The sequence below is a fragment of the Gorilla gorilla genome, chromosome 11, assembly GCF_029281585.2.
Source record: "Gorilla gorilla gorilla isolate KB3781 chromosome 11, NHGRI_mGorGor1-v2.1_pri, whole genome shotgun sequence".
Lineage (NCBI taxonomy): Eukaryota > Metazoa > Chordata > Mammalia > Primates > Hominidae > Gorilla > Gorilla gorilla.
The window spans coordinates 113,186,647-113,210,806 of NC_073235.2; the positions used below are offsets into that span (position 1 = coordinate 113,186,647).

The following is a 24,160-nucleotide window of genomic DNA, read 5'->3' on the forward strand; positions in this document are numbered from 1 at the left end:
GTAGTTAGGAGATATATAGAGAGTACTTTAGGCAGTAAACAGAGGCTTTGTAATAATATAGTGTGTAGTGGGAAAGAGGATTGGAAGATCTATAAAAACTGCCAAAAGAACCAAAAATATAATTAAAGCAGCAAAAAGACATATTGAACACAATCTCAGGGACTATTTCAGGCAATAGCAAATGTCTCTTCAACTACAGAGATGGAAATCAAAATAGAAAACTAGTTTCATGAAGGGAGTGAGAAAAATACCAAACAGAATTGTAGGAATAGGCTCACAAGTGTTGATTTTCTTATGCTAATTTTTACCCTTCTTTAAAATGATTAGAAAGTGTCTAACCCAGATATGGGATAATTTGAAATTCTTAGATGAGAATAGAGAAAAGCAAAATAAAAATATAAACAAAGGTAATATTTTAAGCAAGCATGTCTCAGAGTAGCACAGATAAACTGATATGTAGAAAACTATTGAAATTTACAGTCTACACTCAAATTTTGCCAACTAAATACGGTTGGTTTAGGTTCTATCAAAGTTACATATTATCTAAATTTTTTTCTTTTTCTTTTCATTTTGTAAAAGCATGGAAGTTTACACACGATTTCCTCAAGAACAAAAAAACAATATTTCCAGTAGAAAATATTTTTCGATGGCAAATTTTCATTACTTAGATGAGAGGTTTCACCTAATAAAACACATCAGAGTTACCTGGGGAGTTTTCCTAATAAACACACTTCTATTCAGACCCATTAGCAGAGATATTTGAATAGCTTATAATAATCTTTAGAAATACACTGAATACTATCACTCTTACTTTCTAAAATCTTCAACTTCTGTCTTGAATTGTAATTAGACAAAAACTGGCAAATTAAAACAAAATTTAGAATCAGAATAGCACATTATCAGAAGAAACATGCGAAGTTGATTTCCTGGATACAGAAGCAGAATTCAGACTTCTGTATTAAGATCATCTCTTCCATAGAAGTCTGGTTTCACTCATAATAAATAATAAATAAATAAATTATTGTGGTTTCCTTTGTGCTGAGTAATTCTAAAGTATTTGTAAATTTAGTGAAGACAAACTCCAACTATTTAAAGTGTCAAGCTTGAGATTTCAAACACTGGGTCGAAGGAAATAGATAAATCTTTAACTCAAAGATAATTTGATAAGCCTAGTAAAGGACAAAATATTTTTGGTTAATCTTGCCCAGGAACACACGCATATGCTCACTCACACACATACAAACACACATAAAATGTGCAGTGGAGTACATTGTTCAATCTTTCTCAGAAATACAAACTTGAAATTCATATATCGTACCTCTGATTTAAAAAAACTAATAAAATTATCTGTTGAGAGGAACATCTTAAACATATCCTATCAATTTTAATGGGAAACACTAACATAGTTTTATGTGTAAATGTAAGTTAATAGGTATACACACTCACACATAAACAAGATGTCGGAACATAGTATATTGGTTTAAAGGTAATCAAGACATTATTTTACATTGCAGAACACAATCATTCTAATGACAAGAGACTTGGGTGCTTTGGATCTAAAAGAGGCATCTTATTTCTACAGAGAGAATTATTATAGAAAAATAACGGGCTTTCTTCATTTTAACATTTGAAAAATTGAGTGCATGTTATAAAGCAAGAGGAACATAGAAACAAAGGTCTAGAAATCATTTATGGAGTTCCTGCTGCCTACTAAAGTTTGTGTGTGTGTGTATATGTGTGTGTGTGTGTACGTGTAATGGGAGTGGAGGTGGGGTGGCAAGATTTAAAAGGATTAGGCACTTTGGCCTCAGTCCTAAAACTGTAAGGGAAGTAAAATGAAGAATTAGTATTTTTTTTTGTCTTCCATGACTACACTTAAACCTTGCAGAAAGAATAGCACAATGATCTCCCTTACTTCAGGAAATTCAACTCATGGCCAGACTTCTTTTCTCTATATGCCTGTCTATCCCCCTGACTGCTGATTACTTTGAAGCAAATCTCAGATATTATACTATTTTATCCTTGAATATTACAGTGTATATCTTTTAAAAGGCAACAACTTAAAAATATAACTACAATCCTAAGAAGATCAATCTTAAAAAATTACTTAGTATAATCAAATATCAATTTATGATTCTAATTTCGTCAATTATTGCAGATATGTTTTTCTTTATAGTTTAATTTTTAAAAACCACATTCTAATTAGTTTGTCCTATAGAGTTTCTTAGAGAATCTGTATTTTGTCTCCTAAGGTGTAGTTGAAAACATTTCTCTCTCCCTTGAATTTTATGGAAATTGAGAGTTAGATTTAAATGGTTTCAACAACAGAATTTAGAGTATTTATAAGGAGTAGATGATGTCTGCTTCTTAAATGTTTTTCCAGTTGTCCCTCTTCTTAGCTAAGAATTTGGTAGACCCTGGCTCAAAGATTATTATGGCAAAGTTATCAAATTCCAAATGCCATAGTATAGAGAAGGAAGTAGACATGGATATAATTAACTCTAATAAAAAGCAAAATACAATATACTTCTAGAATGTTCCACAGTGCTTGGTTTTGTGTCAGCATTAAGAGAGTGATAAAGTTTCAGTTTCTTCATGAACATAATTCTGGCATGGAAAGGGCAACCCTTGGGACAACTCCATCAAACACAAGAGCTCTGCGGAACACAGTTTGATAGATAATCTTGAAGATTCCTTCTGGCTCTAAATATCAGAGTGATGATGAGCCGTATGGTACAATTCACAATGTTTTTGCAAACTCATGAACTTTCCTTAAAGCTATTCTTGAGCAAAGCTAGGGAATGATAAAGGGGAAAAGATAGATACATAACATTTCAGCTAAAGTGAAGTATTTCTGACTTGTTAACAACTCTACAAGTAAACTCAGAATAGACAATGTATCTGCATGCTTCAGTTCCTCTTCCAAGAAAACAAAACAAAACATCTGCCAGTTACAAGAGCTATATATTTGAAGAAAAGTGACAAGTAATAGGAAAGCAACTGGAAATCTGGGCATTATGGTTTCATTAAATATACTGTACCTTTATTTAATATGTCTGTGTATTTTACCTTTGGAATATTTTTGTGTGTTTTGTATTATGTATTCTGCTAAGTTTCATGCAACTGTTTCTTCAGGCACAGACAGCACACATTGTCCTGGAAGATGGAACTAAGATGAAAGGTTACTCTTTTGGCCATCCATCCTCTGTTGCTGGTGAAGTGGTTTTTAATACTGGCCTGGGAGGGTGAGTAATGCTTTTCCAAGGCTTTATTTTTCCTCTATGTAGAGAAATAACTGGAAGATCTCACTCATGGTGGTAAGTTGAAATCACTGCATCATAGTAAGACTACATATTGTCCTGAAGTTGCACCATGCCTTGTGCATAGCCTACTGCAGCCGTCCTTGAAAGAAAGTTAGACATGAACTTCCTGCTACTGTAAATGAAAGACAACATGGGCACACTGGTGGTCCCCTGGATAAAAAGAACAAAATAAATTCTAGAAACTTAGATTGTGAGGACACAGGTTATGTGAGATTACCAAATGGTTTCTGTAAGGGGAAGTATGGGTCTGGTTAAAATTGGAGCAAGGAAAAGAATAGATAGTATATTCTAGTGCCATTTCATTAGGAAAGAATCAATTTTGCACATCTAATATGAAATACTATAAGGAGATTAGAAAGTCCTTGGGTATTTTATATAATTTTGCACTCTAGTAAGAAAGTTGAAATAACAGATACATTTATTATCTTTAATCAGTGAGGGAGCATCTGTGTAGATCTAATATTTTCAGTAATTATCAACTGTGACCTGCCTTAGTATTTAAGACCTGCTAACATGTACAGCAATGAAAATGAGAGTTGCTACAGAAATTAAGTGGCTGCTTTTACCTAGTTAATAAATGTTTGTTCACCTGGGAATCAGGAGGCTGAAGTTCTAGTCTCAATTCTAAGGATAACTAATTATATAATATTGGGAACATCACTTAAGCTTTTTGAGTTCTAGTTTCTTCATATAAAAAGTGAGGGAGTTGGATTAAATACTAATTTACAGCTGGGGATTTAAACAATTATGGGTCTCAAAAACATGACTAGATTGATTGAAGGGGTTTCCAATACAGATTCAATCCAACTAGTATTCTATGAAATATTTGATAAATTCTTTAGAGAAATTCAAGTTAGTCTCATAAAGACAAGGGGGCATTAGGTTCACTGATACTGAAGATACTAATTGACCAAACTTCCATTATATTATTAATTTATATTCTTTCTTAAACTCTTGCCTCCCTGTGTGAAATGAAGAATATTAGAGGGGTTTTTAAATAGTTCCACTGGTGAGAACATTAAATTACAGTGTATGAAACCTGTTTGCAAAGTTTTGCTTCACCAGGCAATTATTTAAGCTTTTCGACAGCACTAATTACTAGCTGTGTTAATATACCTGCCAACAAACTACTGTTTAATATAGATCAGCATGATGGAGGGCACTAGAGTTTTCTTCTCTGTGATAGATTACAGGTAATAAATCTTGTCACATCACAAAAGTCAAACAGGAGCTGATGGATTAATTTGCTCCCAACACTGTAGTTCTCTAAAACAAAGTATATTTATTCATTTACTGAAGAGTATTGTAAGTATATGTTTAAAGGGAATGGTCAGTTCTTTTATGGAAAGAAAGAAGAAAGAGAAGTAAAATCAAATTAATTAAAGTTTTTTTTGATGTAGGAAAAGGTATTAATCTATAAGATTAGTCCATAGACCCTATTTTCCATTGAGAAATGCTTCTTTCATTCATTACGTGCCTCACTCAGTAAGGTGGTTGATAATTAAAGGGGTTATTTTGTTTTTCATCTTTAAGCAATGCATTTATATTGTGGGCAAGCCTTGGTTAAAAAATTATCAGTTCCTGACAGAGAAGCTGCAGAAAAACACCACAGCCCTCGAGTCACCTTAGGGATTGCAGAGCTGAAAGACTAAGTATTTTGTTGACAAAGTTAGTTCTGGTAGGCGTTAGTCTGGATGGTGTTGAAGAATTTATGTTGACTACTGCCTGCGTTAAACTTTATTGGTTTCAAAGTCGTTGATTCTGTGCCCCTGAGCACCTAAATTCACTTTCAGTTGTAATCCACAAAAAAGGATTTAGCTTAACTCATTTTGCAGAAAGTGGACATGGAAGAGAGCAGGAAAAAAACCTCAATTGCAGTGTATTCTAGTGCATGGAAAAAGTGTAGATAGCTCCTGGTATTCATGGGAATAACGTTTCTTCTTCTTAAGAATAAGAAATATGTGTGTGTGTGTATATACACACACGATATGTATATGCACACACACACACACACACACACACGATATATTTGTATTTTTCCTCTCACCCAAACTTAAAAATATAGCCCTCCTGCATTCCTCCCTAATTCCATATCAGTACTTTAAAATAGTTAATTGGCATCTTTTAACTTAGAAGTCAGAAATCCCTCAAGTCAAGTCTGTGAGATGAATTTTTTTCTAAGCAGATAATAACTTTCAAACTTATATGCTTCTTTCTAAAATTAAAATACTTTAAAAATCAACTTTATTGAGTTATTCTTTCATATAAATTAACTCACTTATTCTAAATATTCATTGAATTTTCATAATCATATATACTCATGCAACCACCACTAACACAATCAGGATACTCTTCAGTATCCTAAAAAATATCAAGAAAAACTTTTCAATTTTTCGATGGTTACTATCATGGTGAAACTGGCAGCCCTCAACAGTAAATATCAGTTTGGGCTCAATGATATCTGGTAGGCCAGGGAAATCTTTAGAGTATCTGCAAACTTTAAATAGAGCACGGATATTTTAAAAATTAAGATGCTAGAAAGGGATTTTTAAAGGAATTAAAAAATTTAAAGAAATTGAGGGAATAAAACTTATATGAAAATATACTTCGGTACTCATGAGTTGGTTTTTCTTTATATCAATGACATCATGGTATAAATTTTTATATTCTGTCATAACATTTCCCCAGGTACGTTAAAATCTAGAGACATTCTTGTTGGATTCTTCTCATTTTCAAGGGTTAAATAATTCAGAGCATGTATGCAGATTATAGCTTTGTAGTTACATACATTATTTGCTGATAATTTTTTGGCATGTTTACCCAGGTACCCAGAAGCTATTACTGACCCTGCCTACAAAGGACAGATTCTCACAATGGCCAACCCTATTATTGGGAATGGTGGAGCTCCTGATACTACTGCTCTGGATGAACTGGGACTTAGCAAATATTTGGAGTCTAATGGAATCAAGGTAGTACCAGTGGTGGCCATTTAAAAAGTCTCAATTTGAGGGAGTATAGTTGACTTATTCTTAAGAATTACGATGGCCAAACTTTCTTCCTCAATACGGTAGTACAAATCATTAAGCTCATGTATTCAATCTTATTCCTAGGTACATGAGAATAATCTTTAACTTGACAGTATTTTGAGTTTCATTTCTCAGGGCACTTTGAATTTTAATGCGTTGGATGAAACTTGGCTTAACTTGAAAAAAATGTTATAAGTTCAAATAACAACTATGCTATAAAAGGATTGGGGAAGAATCACCTTTTAAAAGGAATTTGGTAATGAATTCTGTATCAATTATTTGCTTTTTAATCTTAGCCTCTAGGGGATGATTTAAAGATAGCTTTTATGCCAGTCTAAAAGTAAACATATTAAGATTTCCTAAACAAGGTAATTTTGGATACTCTCTTAGGAATATATATCATATAAACAATTCAAAAATTTATATTCCAAATTCAATAGTATTTTTTCACCATTCCATTTTTGAATGGCTTCAACTGATCATTTAACTTAGTTTTCACTATTTCTCACAATTTCCTATCAATTTTTTCTCCGCTTTAAGTATAAATTAAAAATGATTTTGTTCATCATGTGCATTAAGCCAGTAATTATTAATTAAATTCTTGATAAATGCCATGCATGTCAGAAGGAGGACCTAGTTTAGTCTCAGGATTTACCAAGCCAGGTAAGTCTGCTCCCTCTCATGATAATTAATGCAACAATTACATATTTTAAAAGAAGGGCATTGACTTTTTTTTTTTTTTTGCCTCTTGTTTTTAAAAATCCTAAGTCTCATGTCAGTGGATATCATAAAACTTAAAAACAAATGCAAATTGACTCACAAGAGTTGGATAATATCTTATGATAACCTCTTTAAAATGACTGTCTGTCTTTCTAGGTTGCAGGTTTGCTGGTGCTGGATTATAGTAAAGACTACAACCACTGGCTGGCTACCAAGAGTTTAGGGCAATGGCTACAGGAAGAAAAGGTAAGAAATGTAATAGGGCATCCATCATCACCTAAGGAAGGTTGAGAAGGTGCCTGTAGATTCAGAAGTGCCAAGTAGACAGAGGAAGATCATGTAGTTTGGGATCTTTGCATTTCAGAGAGGGATTCCTTCTCTTACTACATAAAGGCTGAAATGTCTGAATTCCTCCTTAAATGCTGATGAGCACATATTTTCAGTTTATCCACTAGGTGGCACTCATACATGCTTGGTAGCACTTCACATTTGGGAAGGGAGGGGTAAGATAAAATTTTAGCATTTTCTCTTCTCTTTAGCAATTGAGTCTTTTACTCTCCTTCACCGTTTTATCTAGAATGTAGTAATGGAACTTGCTTCATGGGTTCTAGTGTTCTAGTACCAGCTCTACTGTTAACTGGTTGTGTAACTTTGTGCAGGTCACATAATCATTCTATGCAATAGTTGCGTCATCTCTCATTCTTATGAGTATAAGCAGATTACCATCAAGTCTCGTTGGGCTTCAACATTATGACATGTAATTATATATAATTTCATTTGACATATTAATAATGTAAGAAAAGGGTTATAAAACTTTATCTTACACTTTTAGTTTAAATATTAATTTCTTTTCTTTGTTTTGAGATGGACTTTCACTCTTGTTGCCCAGGCTGGAGTGCAATGGGGCAATCTCAGCTCACTGCAACCTCCACCTCCAGGGTTCAAGCGATTCACCTGCTTCAGCCTCCCCAGTAGCTGGGAGTACAGGAGCCTGCCACCATGCCCGGCTAATTTTTTGTATTTTTAGTAGAGACGGGGTTTCACCATGTTAGCCAGGCTGGTCTCAAACTCCTGACTTCATGTGATCCACCCGACTCGGCCTCCCAAAGTGCTGGGATTACAGGCTCACATGAGCCACCGCGCCCAGCCATAAATATTAATTTCTAATGAAATAAGAACATTTGCCTTGTTTGGATGTTAGAAGTACTTAAGTTAATGGACCTGCTTCAATTAACTTCATCTCCAGTGTTGCTGTAGCTGCTTTTTGTTTAACTGCTGGGCCTGTAATTGACAGAATTTTATTCTACGAAAGTGCTGCCTCTCCAATGAGTGTCTATCTATGGGGGCTAAACATTGCTGCTTTCTGAAAAATAAAAAAAATCTTGATCCTGGCTCTTTAGATCTCATTCTTTCTAAATTTTCAAAGGGGGAAGAAGGCATCCATATCATTTCCTGGGCCATAGCCATTTTCTTCTCAACTATTATCTGAATTTATCTTCCTTATCCAGGCAGCTAATTTCTGTAATCGTCATTTGGGAGACACTTCTCTCCCCAAGCCCCCCACAACCCAAGCTTTCCTTTTCCTTTTTGTTATTTAGGACACTTGTTCTCATAGCTTTTCTATCTCAGAACTAATAGTTTTAGTGTAAGCCTAACCAACGGCTTGTAAGTTTGTTTTTTAAATGTGCTTTGAACCTTCTTCCATGATCACAGACATGTAGAGTAGAAAAGAATTCAAGATAATAACCAGTTCACCTCCTTCAATTTACCGGTGAGAACAAATACATTGCTTAAACATTTCTCGGATAATTAGTGGAAGAAAAAAAAAACTAGAACATATTTTCATTTTTTAACCTCTTTTTAAAAAATCTTATTTTAGTAAAAAGCCTCCCGTGGGATAGAAACTGTTTTCTTGATTCCTAACTCATTACTCTTTCATTATACCACATGTGTCTCTATCCCACGTAGTCAAAGAACATTAAAACAAATGGTGGTCCTGCCTGATGGACTGATAGGATGATCGTGTTTTAGTACAACATGACTACTCAACATGGCCCTTCAGAAAAATGTGTTGAGTGTCTACTCGTGCCAGGAACATTTGGCTCAAAACATGGATTTGCATATTATTGCTTATGAAGTTCACCAATGTGATTTAACTTACTTAACATCCTGGGTTAAAAGCAACAGAAGTGTAGCAGAAGATTGATGTTCAGAATTTCTCATTTTTTGCTCTGAGAAAGAACCTGGGTATTAAGAGTCCTATGCCTAACTGTAGCAACAATTTACTGTGTTCTGACAACACAGTCACCCTGGGTCAGAGAAAAGAAAGAGTGGAGAAATTATTTACTGCTCAAGAAGATAGATGAAGCCAAGTTTGTAACTTGAAAACAATATGCTGGATTTAATCTCCTCCAGTTTCACTGTCACTACAATTTTTTTCTTATAGGTTCCTGCAATTTATGGAGTGGACACAAGAATGCTGACTAAAATAATTCGGGATAAGGTATAATCATCATCTTTAGCCAAATCTATGTTTCTTCGGGTGTGTGTGTGTGTGTGTGTGTGTGTGTGTGTGTGTGTGGTGTTTCCCTCAGTGCCTAAGGGATCCATTAATATGTAAAGGAGTGAATCTGGCCAGCTTCTGCTATCTGGGTCTCTGTTATTTTGTTTTACTATTTTCACTGTAATTTTCAAGATTGAATACTTGATTGGTATGTTTTTAACTGAATGGACTTGAGATTCATTCACCTGGCAGCTTATTGAGTGCCCACTATGTGTTCATTATACCAACAAGTCAAGGAATTTATAATTCAGCTCATGTGATAGAACTTTAGTGAAACAAGTGGAGAAGGTAACAAACTGCATAACAATTTTGCCTGAAGTGAAAACCTACATGCTGAAAAATACACTCCAGGAAGTGTACAGCATTGTTACTGTTATTTGTTTTGTCCTTGTGAAAGAGTTATTTGTAAAATTAATGCATTGTCTTTCATGAATGTGCCAAATAAGCCTTGCATACATCAATTATATAGTCTTTGTTGAGACCATATCAATAACCAAGGTGATAAAAGGGAAGGTTATCTTTTGCTTTCAATGAAGTCTGATTGCTACAACATCTGACCCCTCCTCTGAGAATATCTCATCACCATCTGCTTGTTGCGTTTATTATTATTTTACTTGAAATTTCCATATTCCAAATCTGAAAGAAACATTACTTCACTAACGTTAACTAAATTCCCCAAATGCAACTAAAGTTTTCTTACTAAATATAATTACATAAAAATAAAAAGATAAATGATACAATTTGAAACTACACATGTGGGCTGGGTGCAGTGGCTCATGCCTGTAATCCCAGCACTTTGGGAGGCTGAGGCAAACGGATCACTTGAGGTCAGGAGTTCGAGACCAGCCTAGCCAACATGGTGAAACCCATCTCTACTAAATATACAAAAATTAGCCAGGTATAGTGGTGCACACCTGTAATCCCAGCTACTTAGGAGGCTGAGGCAGAAGAATCACTTGAACCCGGGAGGCGGAGGTTGCAGTGAGCTGAGATCATGCCACTGCACTCCAACCTGGGTGACTACAGGACCCTGTCTCAAAAAAAAAAAAAAAAAAAAGTACATATAGGAAAAGGAGTCTTCAAAAAATTTTTTTGTAGATTTCTTGTTAGGATATATATATACATACATACATACATATATATATATAGACACAGGCTTTCTGTAAACAGAAGGAAAAAACAGCTTTGAAAATAAAAACATGGCCAAATACCCATGACCAGAAGGAAGACAGTGAGAGTTTATGCCATCATTCTATCCCACCTCTGATTTTATTCACTCTACCATGATTTTCCTGAGAATAGGTGTTAGTGAAATTATATATCCCAGGGAGATTCTTGTGTTCTCTCAGCCTAATGATGTGTGTGAGCAGTAAACAATGACGAGGCTATGAGGGCGGGAAGGGAATACAGTTGGGAAAATCAATTCAGATGGCAGAATTGGCAGGTTGAATAAAATATAGTCAGGCCTAATGATTCAGGAAAACTTTACAAGACCACACTTGTCTTTCCTGTGATATGTTAGGTTAAAATGAGCCCTCCTTTTATCATAGGCAGTTAGGTTTCCAAAATTGGCGGAATAGATTGGCACAGACAAAATAGTATTGCCTCATATTTCTTTATCAGTGATGGTGGTTCATATTAAAAATGTATATTATGGCTTTTACTTCTATTAACCTTAATTTGAAAAGTAAGATCGTATTTCATTCAGCATGTTTTAAGAAAAGGGGAAGGAGAACTAAAAACCAATTTTCAAAATTAGGGATCCATAAATACAGACAAGGGGTTATGCGACTTGGATTCTAGAAGTAAATACAGGCCACCACAAAATGTAGTAATCTACTATGGAAGTGAAAGGTGGTTTTTAGGTAGTGTTCCCAGACTTAGAGGCAGCACTCTGAATTTAATAACAGCACTGAAATAACCATCATGCTTGCATGACACATAGGTACTTTCTACTCTCACTTACCCCCAAGTGACTTCTCCTTCAAGGAATACATTTAAAAGGGAAATGAAGGCTTCCTTCTATTTCCTTCAATGCAATAATTTCATCAGAGAAGGGCATATCAATGAATTATTTTGAATTTTTACCCCTCAATAGAATCTTGATTACTAAATATAGCATGCCATTTTTCTAAGTAGTTCAAAGCAGACTTACTAACAAATAAGTAAATCTCAAGATACAGCTGAAAAAAGGTGACATTGTCATGTTCAAGCTAGCAAGGATAGTTTGTGAAAACTTTACAGAGGGTTGAACATTCTTTCAATTCAGGCCCATAGGAACACTTGGATATGAACATGTCTAAAACAGTGAATATTTTCATTTCAAATTCTGGAAGTTTATGACTTATGTTGCATTTCATCTTCTTTGTGAATTAATATTACTATCATAATGAATGAATTCCCGTTTTTTTGTGTGATTTTTAGATTCCTTATTGTCTCAATACATTTTTTTTGTCAATTTCTCTCGTGAAATGTCTTTAGGTCATATACGCTGAGTAGTGTAAGTTTACTAAATATCCTGATTTGCGTCAGCCTGGAGCCTGGAGACCTGAATTCTGATGCCGTTTGACTTTGCCTTCATCAGGCAATGGTGTCAGCCCTAGAAGAACTAATTGTATTTCCAAGAGTATTTCCCAAAATGTATGTGCAAATTGCTTAATCTTTTCAGTTTGAGAAGATGAAGATCTTCCACTGATGGTTACAAGTAGTTATAAAGACATCTAAGTCTTGGAGCAGCTGTTTAAAGTCCCTGTGAGTTTATCTTGTCAACACCTTTATCGCTGCTTCCTTTTAACTGTTTAATTTTTTTAATTTGATAGGGTACCATGCTTGGGAAGATTGAATTTGAAGGTCAGCCTGTGGATTTTGTGGATCCAAATAAACAGAATTTGATTGCTGAGGTTTCAACCAAGGTGAGGGGTTTTCCTTTATATTTTGTAGTTTTATTTGATCCCATTTAGACCTTTCTTGAAATATCAAAATCTTTATTTAGGCAGAGTTTATCTTCCAGAAGCAGCAGTTTTGAGGGGTAAAAAAAGGATCTCATAGCAGCTAAAATACACATTACAAAATCAGTGCATTTAAAGCTGGTTTTACTTACAGGCTTACATGGGAAACTTCATGCCCCAATTCAGAGGATTTTTACTAAATTTAGTGTTCCTTCCACCTTTTCTGATTCTTCAGCTTAGGATTTTAACAATGTAAAATAAAGGAAGCACTGAATTGCCAAAGATAGGTCCAGTGATGATGAGGAGTCAGAGCTAGTAACCTGCCAGAGAGCCAAGAGAATTTTACAGAAATCAGGCACAGTAATCAGAATCCGGGGGCATTTTGTGCAGGAAAAATATTTATTCATACACTAAAGATTTATTGTGTTATAGCTTTGTTTCAAAATTAATGTTCGTAATGATGACTGAGTCACCCTAAAGTGAAATATCTTTAGTATACATTTATAAAAAGGTATAGAATACATTTTAGAAAGAAGTCCATTGGTTTTGATTGAATATCTACTAATGTAGGTGTGAGTGAGTTTCTTGAGCTACAGTCTCTGTCCTTGGGGAGCATAGAGCCTGGTAGAACAAACAAGCAAGTAAATCACCATGTGCAGAATCCTGTGATAAATGCTGTCCTTGGAGTGTTCATAGCATGCTGCAAGGGCATGCATGGGGCAGCATTGAAATGGGATAGGTGGATCAGAGAAGGCCCTGTAGAAATGTGAGTCCTGTTTTGAGACACAAAGAGCAGGTAGTAACAGTAAGGTAGATGAAGAACCAGGAGAACTTTGTTTCAGGCAGAAGGAATGGCTTGCCAAGAGGCATAGAGGTACAGAACAACATAGTATATTTGAAGAGTTACGCACAGTTTGGGATGGCTGAACCAAGGGGTTAACACCTATTGGTTTACACACTTGGGCAAGGATGAGTGGAGATGGACTGACTGAAGCTAGGTCTAGAAGGTTTCATATCATTGGCTAATCAGCACTTCCAGAAACTATTGTCAACTCATTTGGTGTCATTTTGGAGCAAAGTAAAGCTGAATAAAAGAGCAAGCAACTAGAAGGTTATTGTAACTTATCGGAACAAAACTCATGAGAGCCTGAACTGAGCAGTAGTAGCAAGAACAGATACAGCAACCTAGGCGGCTTATACAAATGGGAGAAAGAGGGGCTGAATGTGGTCAGGTAAAAGATCACCATACTTTCTCAGCTAAGGATTTCAACTAGTTAGGTTGAGCATAGTGATTATGTCATTTGATATCTGAGATGTTTATGGGATACTGCTATGAAATTTTTTTAAAGAAAAGTTTTTGATCCGCTTTGAAACTTAAAGGAAGAATTGCTACCTTCTGTTTTTACTACATACAATGGGAGTTAAAAATAGAGCTTCTCTTTCCTAGGACTATGTGTTTGGTTACCATGGGGCTTTACATGTGGAGAATTTAGCCCTGTGGAAGCCTATGTGGCATCACAGTTATTGGCTGGTTCTACCTTGGGGTTTATTTATACTATAGCAGAGACGGCTACAAACTTCTCTTCCATCACTAGTGTGGCAATGGAATTTCTCAGAGAAACTCTACTTTATCCAAGTAGAAAGTGAGTGTTATTTTGACAAAGGCGATTGAAATTCTTAGAAAGGAAGGAGTAGAAAATGTACATGTGGTCGCAAAATTTGATTTTAAATAGATGTATTCACCACAACATTTTATTTCTAGATATAACATACACTTTTTTGCCCATGACATTTCATAATTATCGTGGTCCATTCAATGTGGCAGCTCTGGTCTTCGAGGAAAATAACAACAACCAAGCTTTTTTGAACACTCAGTTAATTTTCATAAAACTCCATGTCATAGATGAAGAAACTGAGGCTTAGCAAGTAAGTCTATTTAAAATCCAATGTAACTTGCCCAAGTTTAGTGTCAATTTGAATTCAAGTGTCTCCAGAGTCTCTGTGGCTAACCTCATGCTATTTTTCTTTCCATTTTGATGGGAGTTTGACGGAAAAGCTTTAAAAAGCTCAATTTCTAGATTTCTGTTCCATGAATTCAAGAAACCTCTTCAAGACTCCCTGTGAACCAATTTTCTATTTGGCCTGCATCTTACAAGGTCTGAATATGTTTGCTTCTCTACCTAGGAATCTTTTCCCATGCTTTCTCCTTCCCCTTCTCGCCTGAAGAAGTCAGTTTCAAGAGTCAGCTCATTGTTCCTTTGTGAAGCTTCCATGACTCATCTCACCTTTGGATCCCATGTCATTTAATAAATAGCTTCAGTATAACAAGGATCAAATTGCATTTAACTCTTTGAAAGGATTGTCTCTTTCACTTGTCTTGGTTGGCTCTTTGAGAGGAGAGGCCATGGTTTACTTATTTGAATCCGCAGCACTGCCCATAGTACCTTTCACATAGTACATGGTCAACAAATAATGAATAAATAAAGGAATATACAAAGCTAGTAAATGGTAGTTAGAGTTGGTGGTAAAGAAATTGCACATTCTTATTTTCCCTTCAAATCCTTTAATCAGTGTTTCTTATGGTTCTATGACCTCCATTATTAATATAATAAAATTATCATTATTACTAATAACTGTAAGTCTTATTAATAAAAAATAGGCACGATCTACTGAGTACTTATTATCTGCTAGGTTTCTTCTCAATGCTTTACACTGATTAATTTATTCCATCTTCAGTGTAATTATATGAGATGGGTATTATTAGGAACTCATTTACTGATGAAGAAACTAGGGTGTAGAGAGATTAAATACCTTCCTCAGTGTGAATGGCCATAGGATTATACATAGGAAGGCTTGGTCTAGTGTCTACCTCTCAGAAAACATCATCCCATACTGCCTTTCAACATACTAGAAATAATAGTTATGCAACTAACAGTTATACTATTAGTAACCATCCTTATACTACCATGTGATAATCTTCAAATAAGTTTACATTGTTTCACTCCTTATACCTTTTACATATGCAGAGTAAGGATTCAAGAATTTTAAATCAGAAATGGTAAAATATGTGAATAGACTGGAAACTGACTCTGCTTGTATGGGTATCCTACCCGCTCCTGTGACAAAACCTTGTCATTGAGGGTCTTTAGAAAGGATGTTCCCATGCCCTTCCTGACACCTGTTCATCTGGGAAATGATTCATGTTGTGATACAGCACCAATCAGAAGGAGTATAGAGGACATTTCATAAGGAAGAGTTCCAGCGTGAGAGTTTTTAAAGGCTTTAAAAAAAGTTATTAAAAGAGTAAAATAGTCTGATCAGTAACATGTAAGACTCAGAGAAAACACACATTGATATTATCTGGTATTCCGGCTCCTGTCACACGAAAATGAGAGACAAGGATTTTGGGTTCCTAGAAATTAGTACTGAGTCGTGATGTTCATGTCGGGCAGGGATGTGCATTCAAAACATGCTGAAGCCTAAGAAGTATGTGTTGTTAAAGAAAATCAATTTTAAATTAGATATGTAATTACTTATATGTATGGAATTTGATCATGGTGTTTGCAATATTCACTTCTGATTTTTAATTTTAAAATTGGTCCCATTCATATGACTTCCCCTTGTTTTACATATTTCCCTGTGAAATGATTTAGTTTGAAACACAGCATGATAGAGGGTGATGATAGATGATAGAATGTTAGAATTGAGAACTGCCTTGGTGGTTTAGTCTAGCATTTCCTAAACTGGAAGACAGTGGTGTGGAGCAATTCATCTTAAAAAATTCTGTGGTCAAGCAAGGTTGCAAAATGCTGCATAAGATATTCCTCTCTGGTAAGTCCAAGCACAAATCCATATATGCAAGTATCCATGAGGTCTTGTGTAACTTCTGTTATTCTTATGGACAGTATTTAATGTGTTTGTGTAGAGACCAGCAAAAATGAGCATATCTGTGTTTTTATCTGTGTCCAATCAAGGGAGATGCTGCAATGGTGAAAGCTGGCTCCGTTGTCTCTTAATGTCAGTGCAATTAAATAATATTACTATAGCTATGATAAAATGCGTATTTGTATCAGGAGATTACTTATATTTTGTGAGTTTTGTTTGACTACATGCCTTGGAAATGTTGATAACTTCATTCATTGTCTTGTAATTACAATTTTCTGTAGCTACAACTAGATGGTAATATTGCTTTATTTTACATCAGAAGCCTAAGGTTAAGAAAAGATCTGTACTTTTTCAAATTATTTGATGAGAAAGATTACCTGTGGCATTCAATTCAGTAATAACTCCCCCCAGATCATGAAAGGATTGGGGTATTTTTTTTTCCTTCAGAATAGTCAGTGGGAGAAAAAAAAACCCAGATATAGTTTATATATTTTTTTCCTCAACTACAGTCTAAGGATTATAATTTCACATTCTATATAGACTTAGTGGAGAGGTAGATATTTCAGTCAAAATCAACTGTTCTTTCAAATACTCAGTTTGTACTTTTCATCTGAAAATTTTCACAAACGATGAAATCATCCTAAATTCATAGCGTGCTAGCTAACTCTCAAAGCAGGAACCAGTGTGTGTGCCCGCCCTTCTAGGCTTTCTCTCTATTATTTCTCCTTTTATGACTTTGGGGAGCTGCTTCTTGGGTTAATGCCTGTGAAAATAGATCTGCCTCCCAGCCGTGCTTCAGACATAGATAATGATTATGATATGCTCTGGGATCTTTTTATGAAATCTACCATTTAAATGCAAACAATTGCACGGCAACCTAAAGGGACTGGTGGTCTATACCTGCTTAGTAATTCCTGTGACTCTCATACTGATTTTATCCATTAGGCCCAACTGCAGAAGCCTAATGTACAGTAATTCAGCTTTACCCCATTTGATCTTTAGTGCAGGTTGAGGATCAAGTGGTATTTAAAGCACAATGTATCTATTGCCACATCTGTCTAGTGCTCAATCAGGCAATAATGCTTAAACATTTCATTGCTACCAGTTGTTAATGAGGCAAAACATGAGAAAGATGGTTAACTATGGATGCAACCAGTTTCTTAGAGATCATTGTTATTACTATAATCAACCGTTTATATAAAACAACAAAGTCTTTTTTTCTCATAAAAAAGATACAGTCTGTGGCACTTGTTGTGCCTTTCTTACAAATTGTTTGTTAACTGCCAGTCACTCCCTAGTAGTTAACAATCAATCTGTTACCAATCTAAGTTCAAAGCATTGTCAGATGTGTTTATGATTTTGGTCTGTTGCCCATAGCTGGGACTTCTGTCTCATTCTCTGGTTTTTAAAATGGCAGGATGTCAAGGTGTACGGCAAAGGAAACCCCACGAAAGTGGTAGCTGTAGACTGTGGGATTAAAAACAATGTAATCCGCCTGCTAGTAAAGGTAAGTAATTTGTTCATTTCAAAGGTGAGGGTTTGTCATATTGACCATTAGTGTTCAGCCAATTTCCTCTGTCACAGAGAAACTTATGCATTCATTCAGAATGTCAGGGGTCTACATTCTTCTTGTTGCTTTTGATTTACAAAATAACACATTTATCCCTGTTCAAATTAAAAATATAGACTGCTATGTTTTTTCTTTAAAAAAAAAAACCTCAAGGGCCACTAAAACATGGAAGAAAATGATGACTGTTCTTGTCATTAATTGACTGGCAGTCTGAGATGCATCATGTTCACTTTCTTTGTGGTATAGTGATGACCAAAAAGCTAGAGTCTGTCTGATAGCATCTCCTTTGGGCTTACATTTATTTTGTACCACACGTCTGTAGGAATCATGCCCTGACAGAGTACGAACTTTCACAGTGTTTTTATATCAACTCTTAGACAACCAGTTAAAATTAAACCTTAAAAATTCTCAAGGAGAACTTAACCATCATAATAATGTTTCTTAAATAAAGTTTTGTTAGGATTTTTCCTTCTTCTCACTCCTCTCTCAGTCTGTCTCTGTCTACACATCTCCCCTCCATACACATACACACACACACACACATATTTGCATAACACCAAATTAGCATGCGTATTGGGAGACTCTTCATCGTACCTCCTTATTAGAGAATACCAGCAATATTCAAATCATGATTTCAAATTCTTGTCAATTTTATTAACAAACATTTGCATGGATAGCATGCATGGTAGGAGATGCTGTGGATGGCCTGTGTATATCTCAATCTCAAGTTACCATTTTAATTCATGTTGCCCATCTTCCAATTGCAAATATCTATATCTCTTTGCCTGATGGCTGGAGCCTACTGGCAGGCAGTAAATGGCATAGAATTAATGATCTCTGGAGTAGCCCCCAACCAAAGCACAGAAAGAGCCAGTGTTTAACCACCCCGGCTCCTTTGTCCCATGGATAGGCAGTCTCTAAGGTAACTATTCCACACGGGCTCTCAGAGTTCCCTAGTGGGCTTAAACTTCACTTATCCCTAGTGGTAACTGCTTGCTAATGCATAATTTATTGGGGTGTTTCATGATGTCACTTCCTCTCTGTTTAGTATGGAAGTACCTTCCAAATAAGCTTTTGTTCTCTTAAATCCTTGTTTCAGGAAATGCTTCATGGGAAACCCTCAAAGACACCTTCCTATGTGCTTTTATATTAAAAGAAATTTCTAAGTTTTCCATTCGAATATAAATCTTACAGAAAATGAGAAAACCCTAGGAAAGAAGGCTGATTAAAATTTGATAAGACTAAAAGGCAAGACTGAAAAAGGTCTGACGTGGGCCAACTTAACATTTTCAGAAAATGGATTTATATCTTTTTGCAACTGGTCGTGTGAAGGTAACCTACTCTCCTGTCAGTCCAGTCATGGCATTTGTAGGCACTGAAACTTCTCTTGAGTGCAGGAGAGTGCATTATCCATTTTTTCAGGATCAAAACTTTTAATGGTGTTTTTTTTTTATTTTTATTTTTTTTTGGGACAGGGTCTTACTTTGTTGTCCAGCCTAGAGTGCAATGGTGTGATCTTGGCTCGCTGGAACCTGTGACTCCTGGACTCGGGTGATCCTCCCACCTCAGTTTTCTGGGTAGCTGGGACCATACCTGGCTAATTTTTGTTTTATCTTTTTTGGTAGAGATAGGGTTTTGCCCTGTTTCCCAGGCTAGTCTTGACTTCCTGGGCTCAAGCAATTCCCCCCTATCTTGAGCTTCCCTATATGCTAGGATCACCGGCATGAGCCACCAAGCCCGGCCCCAAAGAAATTTTTGCTCAGCATCATTTATTTTAAATGTTTACAAATTTTTCCTTCCCTTTAAGGAATGGTTAGTCAAGAGAAAGTCTAGCAAAATTATACTTTGGCAAAGAAACATGTTATTAAATTCATCATTCTTGTGTCTCTTTTCCAGCGAGGAGCTGAAGTGCACTTAGTTCCCTGGAACCATGATTTCACCAAGATGGAGTATGATGGGATTTTGATTGCGGGAGGACCGGGGAACCCAGCTCTTGCAGAACCACTAATTCAGAATGTCAGAAAGGTGCAATGAACCTTGAATTCATGTGTATCTGTGTGGGAGGTGGGGGCTTCCGCTCTATACCCTGAAAGGGCTGTGATACATTTTATTTATTCAGGCATTTTTCAATGCTGGTATTTGTGACTTCTGAGGCAGTGTCAGTAGAGATATTCTGTAGGGGAACCAATGAGGAGAGAATATCAGAGAAAATAGGGTTTTTCTTCAGGCAAAGTAACTTTGGGATCATGTCCTTGAGTTAAAAGAACTGGAGTCCAATGGCCAAATGTATTTTGCTTTACAGTTGTAAACTGACAACTCATGGTTCCTTATCATGACCTTGGGACCCATAAGACCTGCAGGTCTCTAAAGAAATATTAAATTAGATTTAGTTTAGTTTGAATCTTAATGAATTATAATGCTACAAATTTGTCAATTATGTCCTTTTTTATATTCTTCTTTAATTCAGTTACTATTCTCTTTACCTTCTTAAGAAAAAAGGATACCTCATTTTTGTTCATTCAGAAGCAACATTTTTTGGAACTGTACTAACTGGTTAATAAAAATTCTCCCTGATTTAGATTTTGGAGAGTGATCGCAAGGAGCCATTGTTTGGAATCAGTACAGGAAACTTAATAACAGGATTGGCTGCTGGTGCCAAAACCTACAAGATGTCCATGGCCAACAGGTGAGGTAGTTTCACTTTTGCTTACAGTAAACCAGCTCTGACATACTAACTAAATACAAAGAACTCAGAGCACTTACCTGCCATTTCTTTAGAGTAAATAAATGCACATGTACCCTAAAACTTAAAGTATAATAAAAATAAATAAATAAATAAATAAAATAAAAAATAAAGTAAATAACCATGCCTTACATGGTTGACAGTTGTTTGACTACCTGATACCACTTTTATTGCATTTTTGGAAAGCAGCCTTCTCTAATGATAACCTTGCTATAATTTAAAGTTATTTTCCTTCCCTTGGCATAAATTGAGGTTATAATACTCAATCAAATGATATTCCAAGGGAAATTGTTCTGATTTTAAGCTTGATTTCAGAACATTGTAACATTTTAAGAAGGTAAGTGTGACTTAAGAGCCGAGAAACCTTTAGATCCTCTCGGTTTCTCTTTTTTGCCTCAAACAATATTAATTTATTAAACATCAGGCTTTTTCCCATGGCCCACCCTCTACATAAAGTATAATTCAGGTCTGAGCAGTCATCTCTTTGTTATCTCCCTATAACTCTCGGGCTTTAAAATTATTGTAGTTCTCTTAAAGTAAGTCGCTTATATTTCTTAGTTTCTGTTAAGCTGGTGAGCAACCCTTTTTGTTATGAGTGCAATGCCCCCCTTTCTAAAACCGATTATAGAATTTAACAGACCTGTGTATTTAACACACAACAAAGCTTCCTGAATTGATTTTTGTTGGGAAAATTACTGGGATTAACAATCTGTGACTTTTCTCACAGAGCGATTTTCACTAAGCAATTGAAATTTTGAATTTTAATAGGCTTTACTTGTTCACTACTTTATAAGGAATACATTTATATTATTCTCTTCACTTTTCCTTTTCCCTATTCTTTTTCTCCTTTTCTCTCCAGAGGGCAGAATCAGCCTGTTTTGAATATCACAAACAAACAGGCTTTCATTACTGCTCAGAATCATGGCTATGCCTTGGACAACGCCCTCCCTGCTGGCTGGAAACCACTTTTTGTGAATGTCAACGATCAAACAAATGAGGTAAATGATGTCAATAAACCTGTTCAGTTGGTGATGAGAAATGCAGGGCTTTTAAAAATAATTGATACATAAGCATCGTATACATTTATGAGATACATGTGTTATTTTGATACATGCATATCATATGTAATGATCAAATCACACTAGGATAACCATCACCTCATTTTTTATGTCTTTGTATTGAGAACATTTCAAATCTTCTCTTCTAGCTGTTTTGAAATATGCAGTAAATTATTCACTCAGAATATTCACCCAGAATTTTTAAATACACTATGATGCAAATACCTTTCTCCTGTTTGTGATTTTTTTGGGGTTGAGTGTTGAAAAACAGCTATAGGTTTTCTCCCATAGCCCTCTGTGTTTTAAAACGTCATTTCTCTCTCTTATTCTCTCATCAGTTGACTTGTTAAGATTCACTGTTTGAGTTATTAATCAACAACTATCTCATATATTCAATGTTAGTGGGCTGTTGGTCCAAATCTGTTTGAGCCCCATCTGGATGGGTCTCTGGGACTTACTTGGCACTGGTGTAGTGTTTGAGAAGACCCTTGGAAAAGTAATTTCGGACTTGGGGATAAGATGAGGACTTGAGTTTACTCTGAACAGAACCCAGAGGGGTCCCAAAGACTATAGACCAAATTTGTTATTTATTTATTTATTTTAAAGGAAAACACATTCAGTTGAGTCTTCATTGACCCATTTTCCACACTTATCAAAAAGGTCAGATATGTAAGTCCTTAAGATATCAGACCATGTTACTTAATAGTACTGTTAGTTACAAAAATTTTATTAAGCATCTAACTCAGTTTTTAAATTTGAGCTTTATTGTTCCCTGAATCATACGTAGCCACACTTGACGTTCATTGTTACAGAAGGAATTTCTTCCTGTTTCTTATTCCTTTAGGGGATTATGCATGAGAGCAAACCCTTCTTCGCTGTGCAGTTCCACCCAGAGGTCACCCCGGGGCCAACAGACACTGAGGTACGTCAGAAAGATGAGGCCTATTATGTATGCAAAAAAAAAAAATGTATTTGTGTGGAAATTTGAGAAACCAAAATAATCACCCCAGATGATCTTGAGCAGAACATTCTCAAGAAGAGTCCTTTGGTAACACACATTTTGTATTAAAATCTCCCCATGAATGTCACAGAGGAAATTTTTATCTTTTTTAAAATTTAAAGTGGGAAAGCCCTTAAGAAACCCGAAGCGATGGTATTTTTATTTAAACCCATTATCATTCTAATATATTTAGTTCTGAAATTTACAATTGTTGTACTATGCAAATGAATTCCCTTTTGCTCTCTCTCGTTCTCATGACTGAAATGAAATTTTAATCCCCCATCTGTGACTTCACAAAAATCCCTATGGCAACTGGTTGTGTAGCCACTAAGGGAGAATAAACAGCAGCAGGAGAAGGCGGGGAAGGGTGTTGGAGGGGAGAGAGGGCATGCATGCACATACATAGATGATTCAGACGGCTTCAGAAAAGAACCACAAGGAATGCTTAGAGGAGTTTTGTATTTAATCTAAATATTTTTACTTTTTTGTGTGTGAGCTCTTAGTTCATTGTTCAAACCCATCTTTCCAAATAAATTCTTCTGGTGATATCCAGAAAAATCTGAAGTCTATTGTGACTTCCCCACACCCAGGGGCCTCCAGTAGCAAATCTTCATTGTCAGAACTCTCAGAAAAGGCTTCGAGGTAAAATGGGGAAGAGAATAAGAGCTTTCTTTCTGCAAGCTCTGCTCTACTCTCTCATGTCTGAATTGCCGTTTTAGATATTTATATTTTGTTCTTGTTTTAATATTATTAGGAAATATTGGTTCTTAATAGCCGAAATCAGTATTATATTACCAACCCATGATGAAACTCATAAATCAAATTTAGTTATGTGTATCATCTAACACATGCTAAGTAGTTTTTTAATTTAAAATTTAAATTAGCATATATTAGTACTTCGGATTAGGAACATTGCAATTAAGATGTAATAATATCCACTGTCATATAATTCTCCTTTTTTGTCTTTCCAATAATTGCAAAATGAATATTCTTTGTTGTAATTTGTCATATCTAGTGAAACAACAGAAGTAAATCCTTTGGCAAAGATTAAGAATAATCTTCAGAAACTGTTTTTTAGAGCCGATAGAAATTTAAATTTAAATTAGTATTTCTAATTTTCTATATCATAAGTGATATAGCTTCAATTGTTATATCCACCTAGAATTTGATTTAGAAGAAACAAGTGATATACAATTTACTAAAAACTTGGCATTCTCAGAAGGCATCTGATATGTTTACTGCTTGTTGGAAACTTCTTTTTTATAAGACTTGAAGTGAACAGAAGTGTTTATTTGATTAAATTCTCACACTAACAGATATTTAG

General features: G+C 35.4%; 1 protein-coding gene across 8 annotated transcripts in view; it reads left to right on the plus strand.

Moving 5' to 3' along the window:
- CPS1 (carbamoyl-phosphate synthase 1) overlaps positions 1-24,160 on the plus strand; it is a 201,976-nt gene that overhangs the window by 93,332 nt on the left and 84,484 nt on the right. For all 8 annotated transcript variants that reach the window (XM_055380488.2, XM_063695178.1, XM_063695179.1 and 5 more), the window contains 10 exons: positions 3,136-3,245; positions 6,148-6,292; positions 7,226-7,315; positions 9,516-9,572; positions 12,452-12,544; positions 17,883-17,972; positions 19,932-20,060; positions 20,615-20,721; positions 21,638-21,776; positions 22,681-22,758. In XM_055380488.2, the coding sequence (XP_055236463.1) occupies positions 3,136-3,245; positions 6,148-6,292; positions 7,226-7,315; positions 9,516-9,572; positions 12,452-12,544; positions 17,883-17,972; positions 19,932-20,060; positions 20,615-20,721; positions 21,638-21,776; positions 22,681-22,758 (1,038 nt within the window). The remainder of the gene's footprint in view (positions 1-3,135; positions 3,246-6,147; positions 6,293-7,225; positions 7,316-9,515; positions 9,573-12,451; positions 12,545-17,882; positions 17,973-19,931; positions 20,061-20,614; positions 20,722-21,637; positions 21,777-22,680; positions 22,759-24,160) is intronic.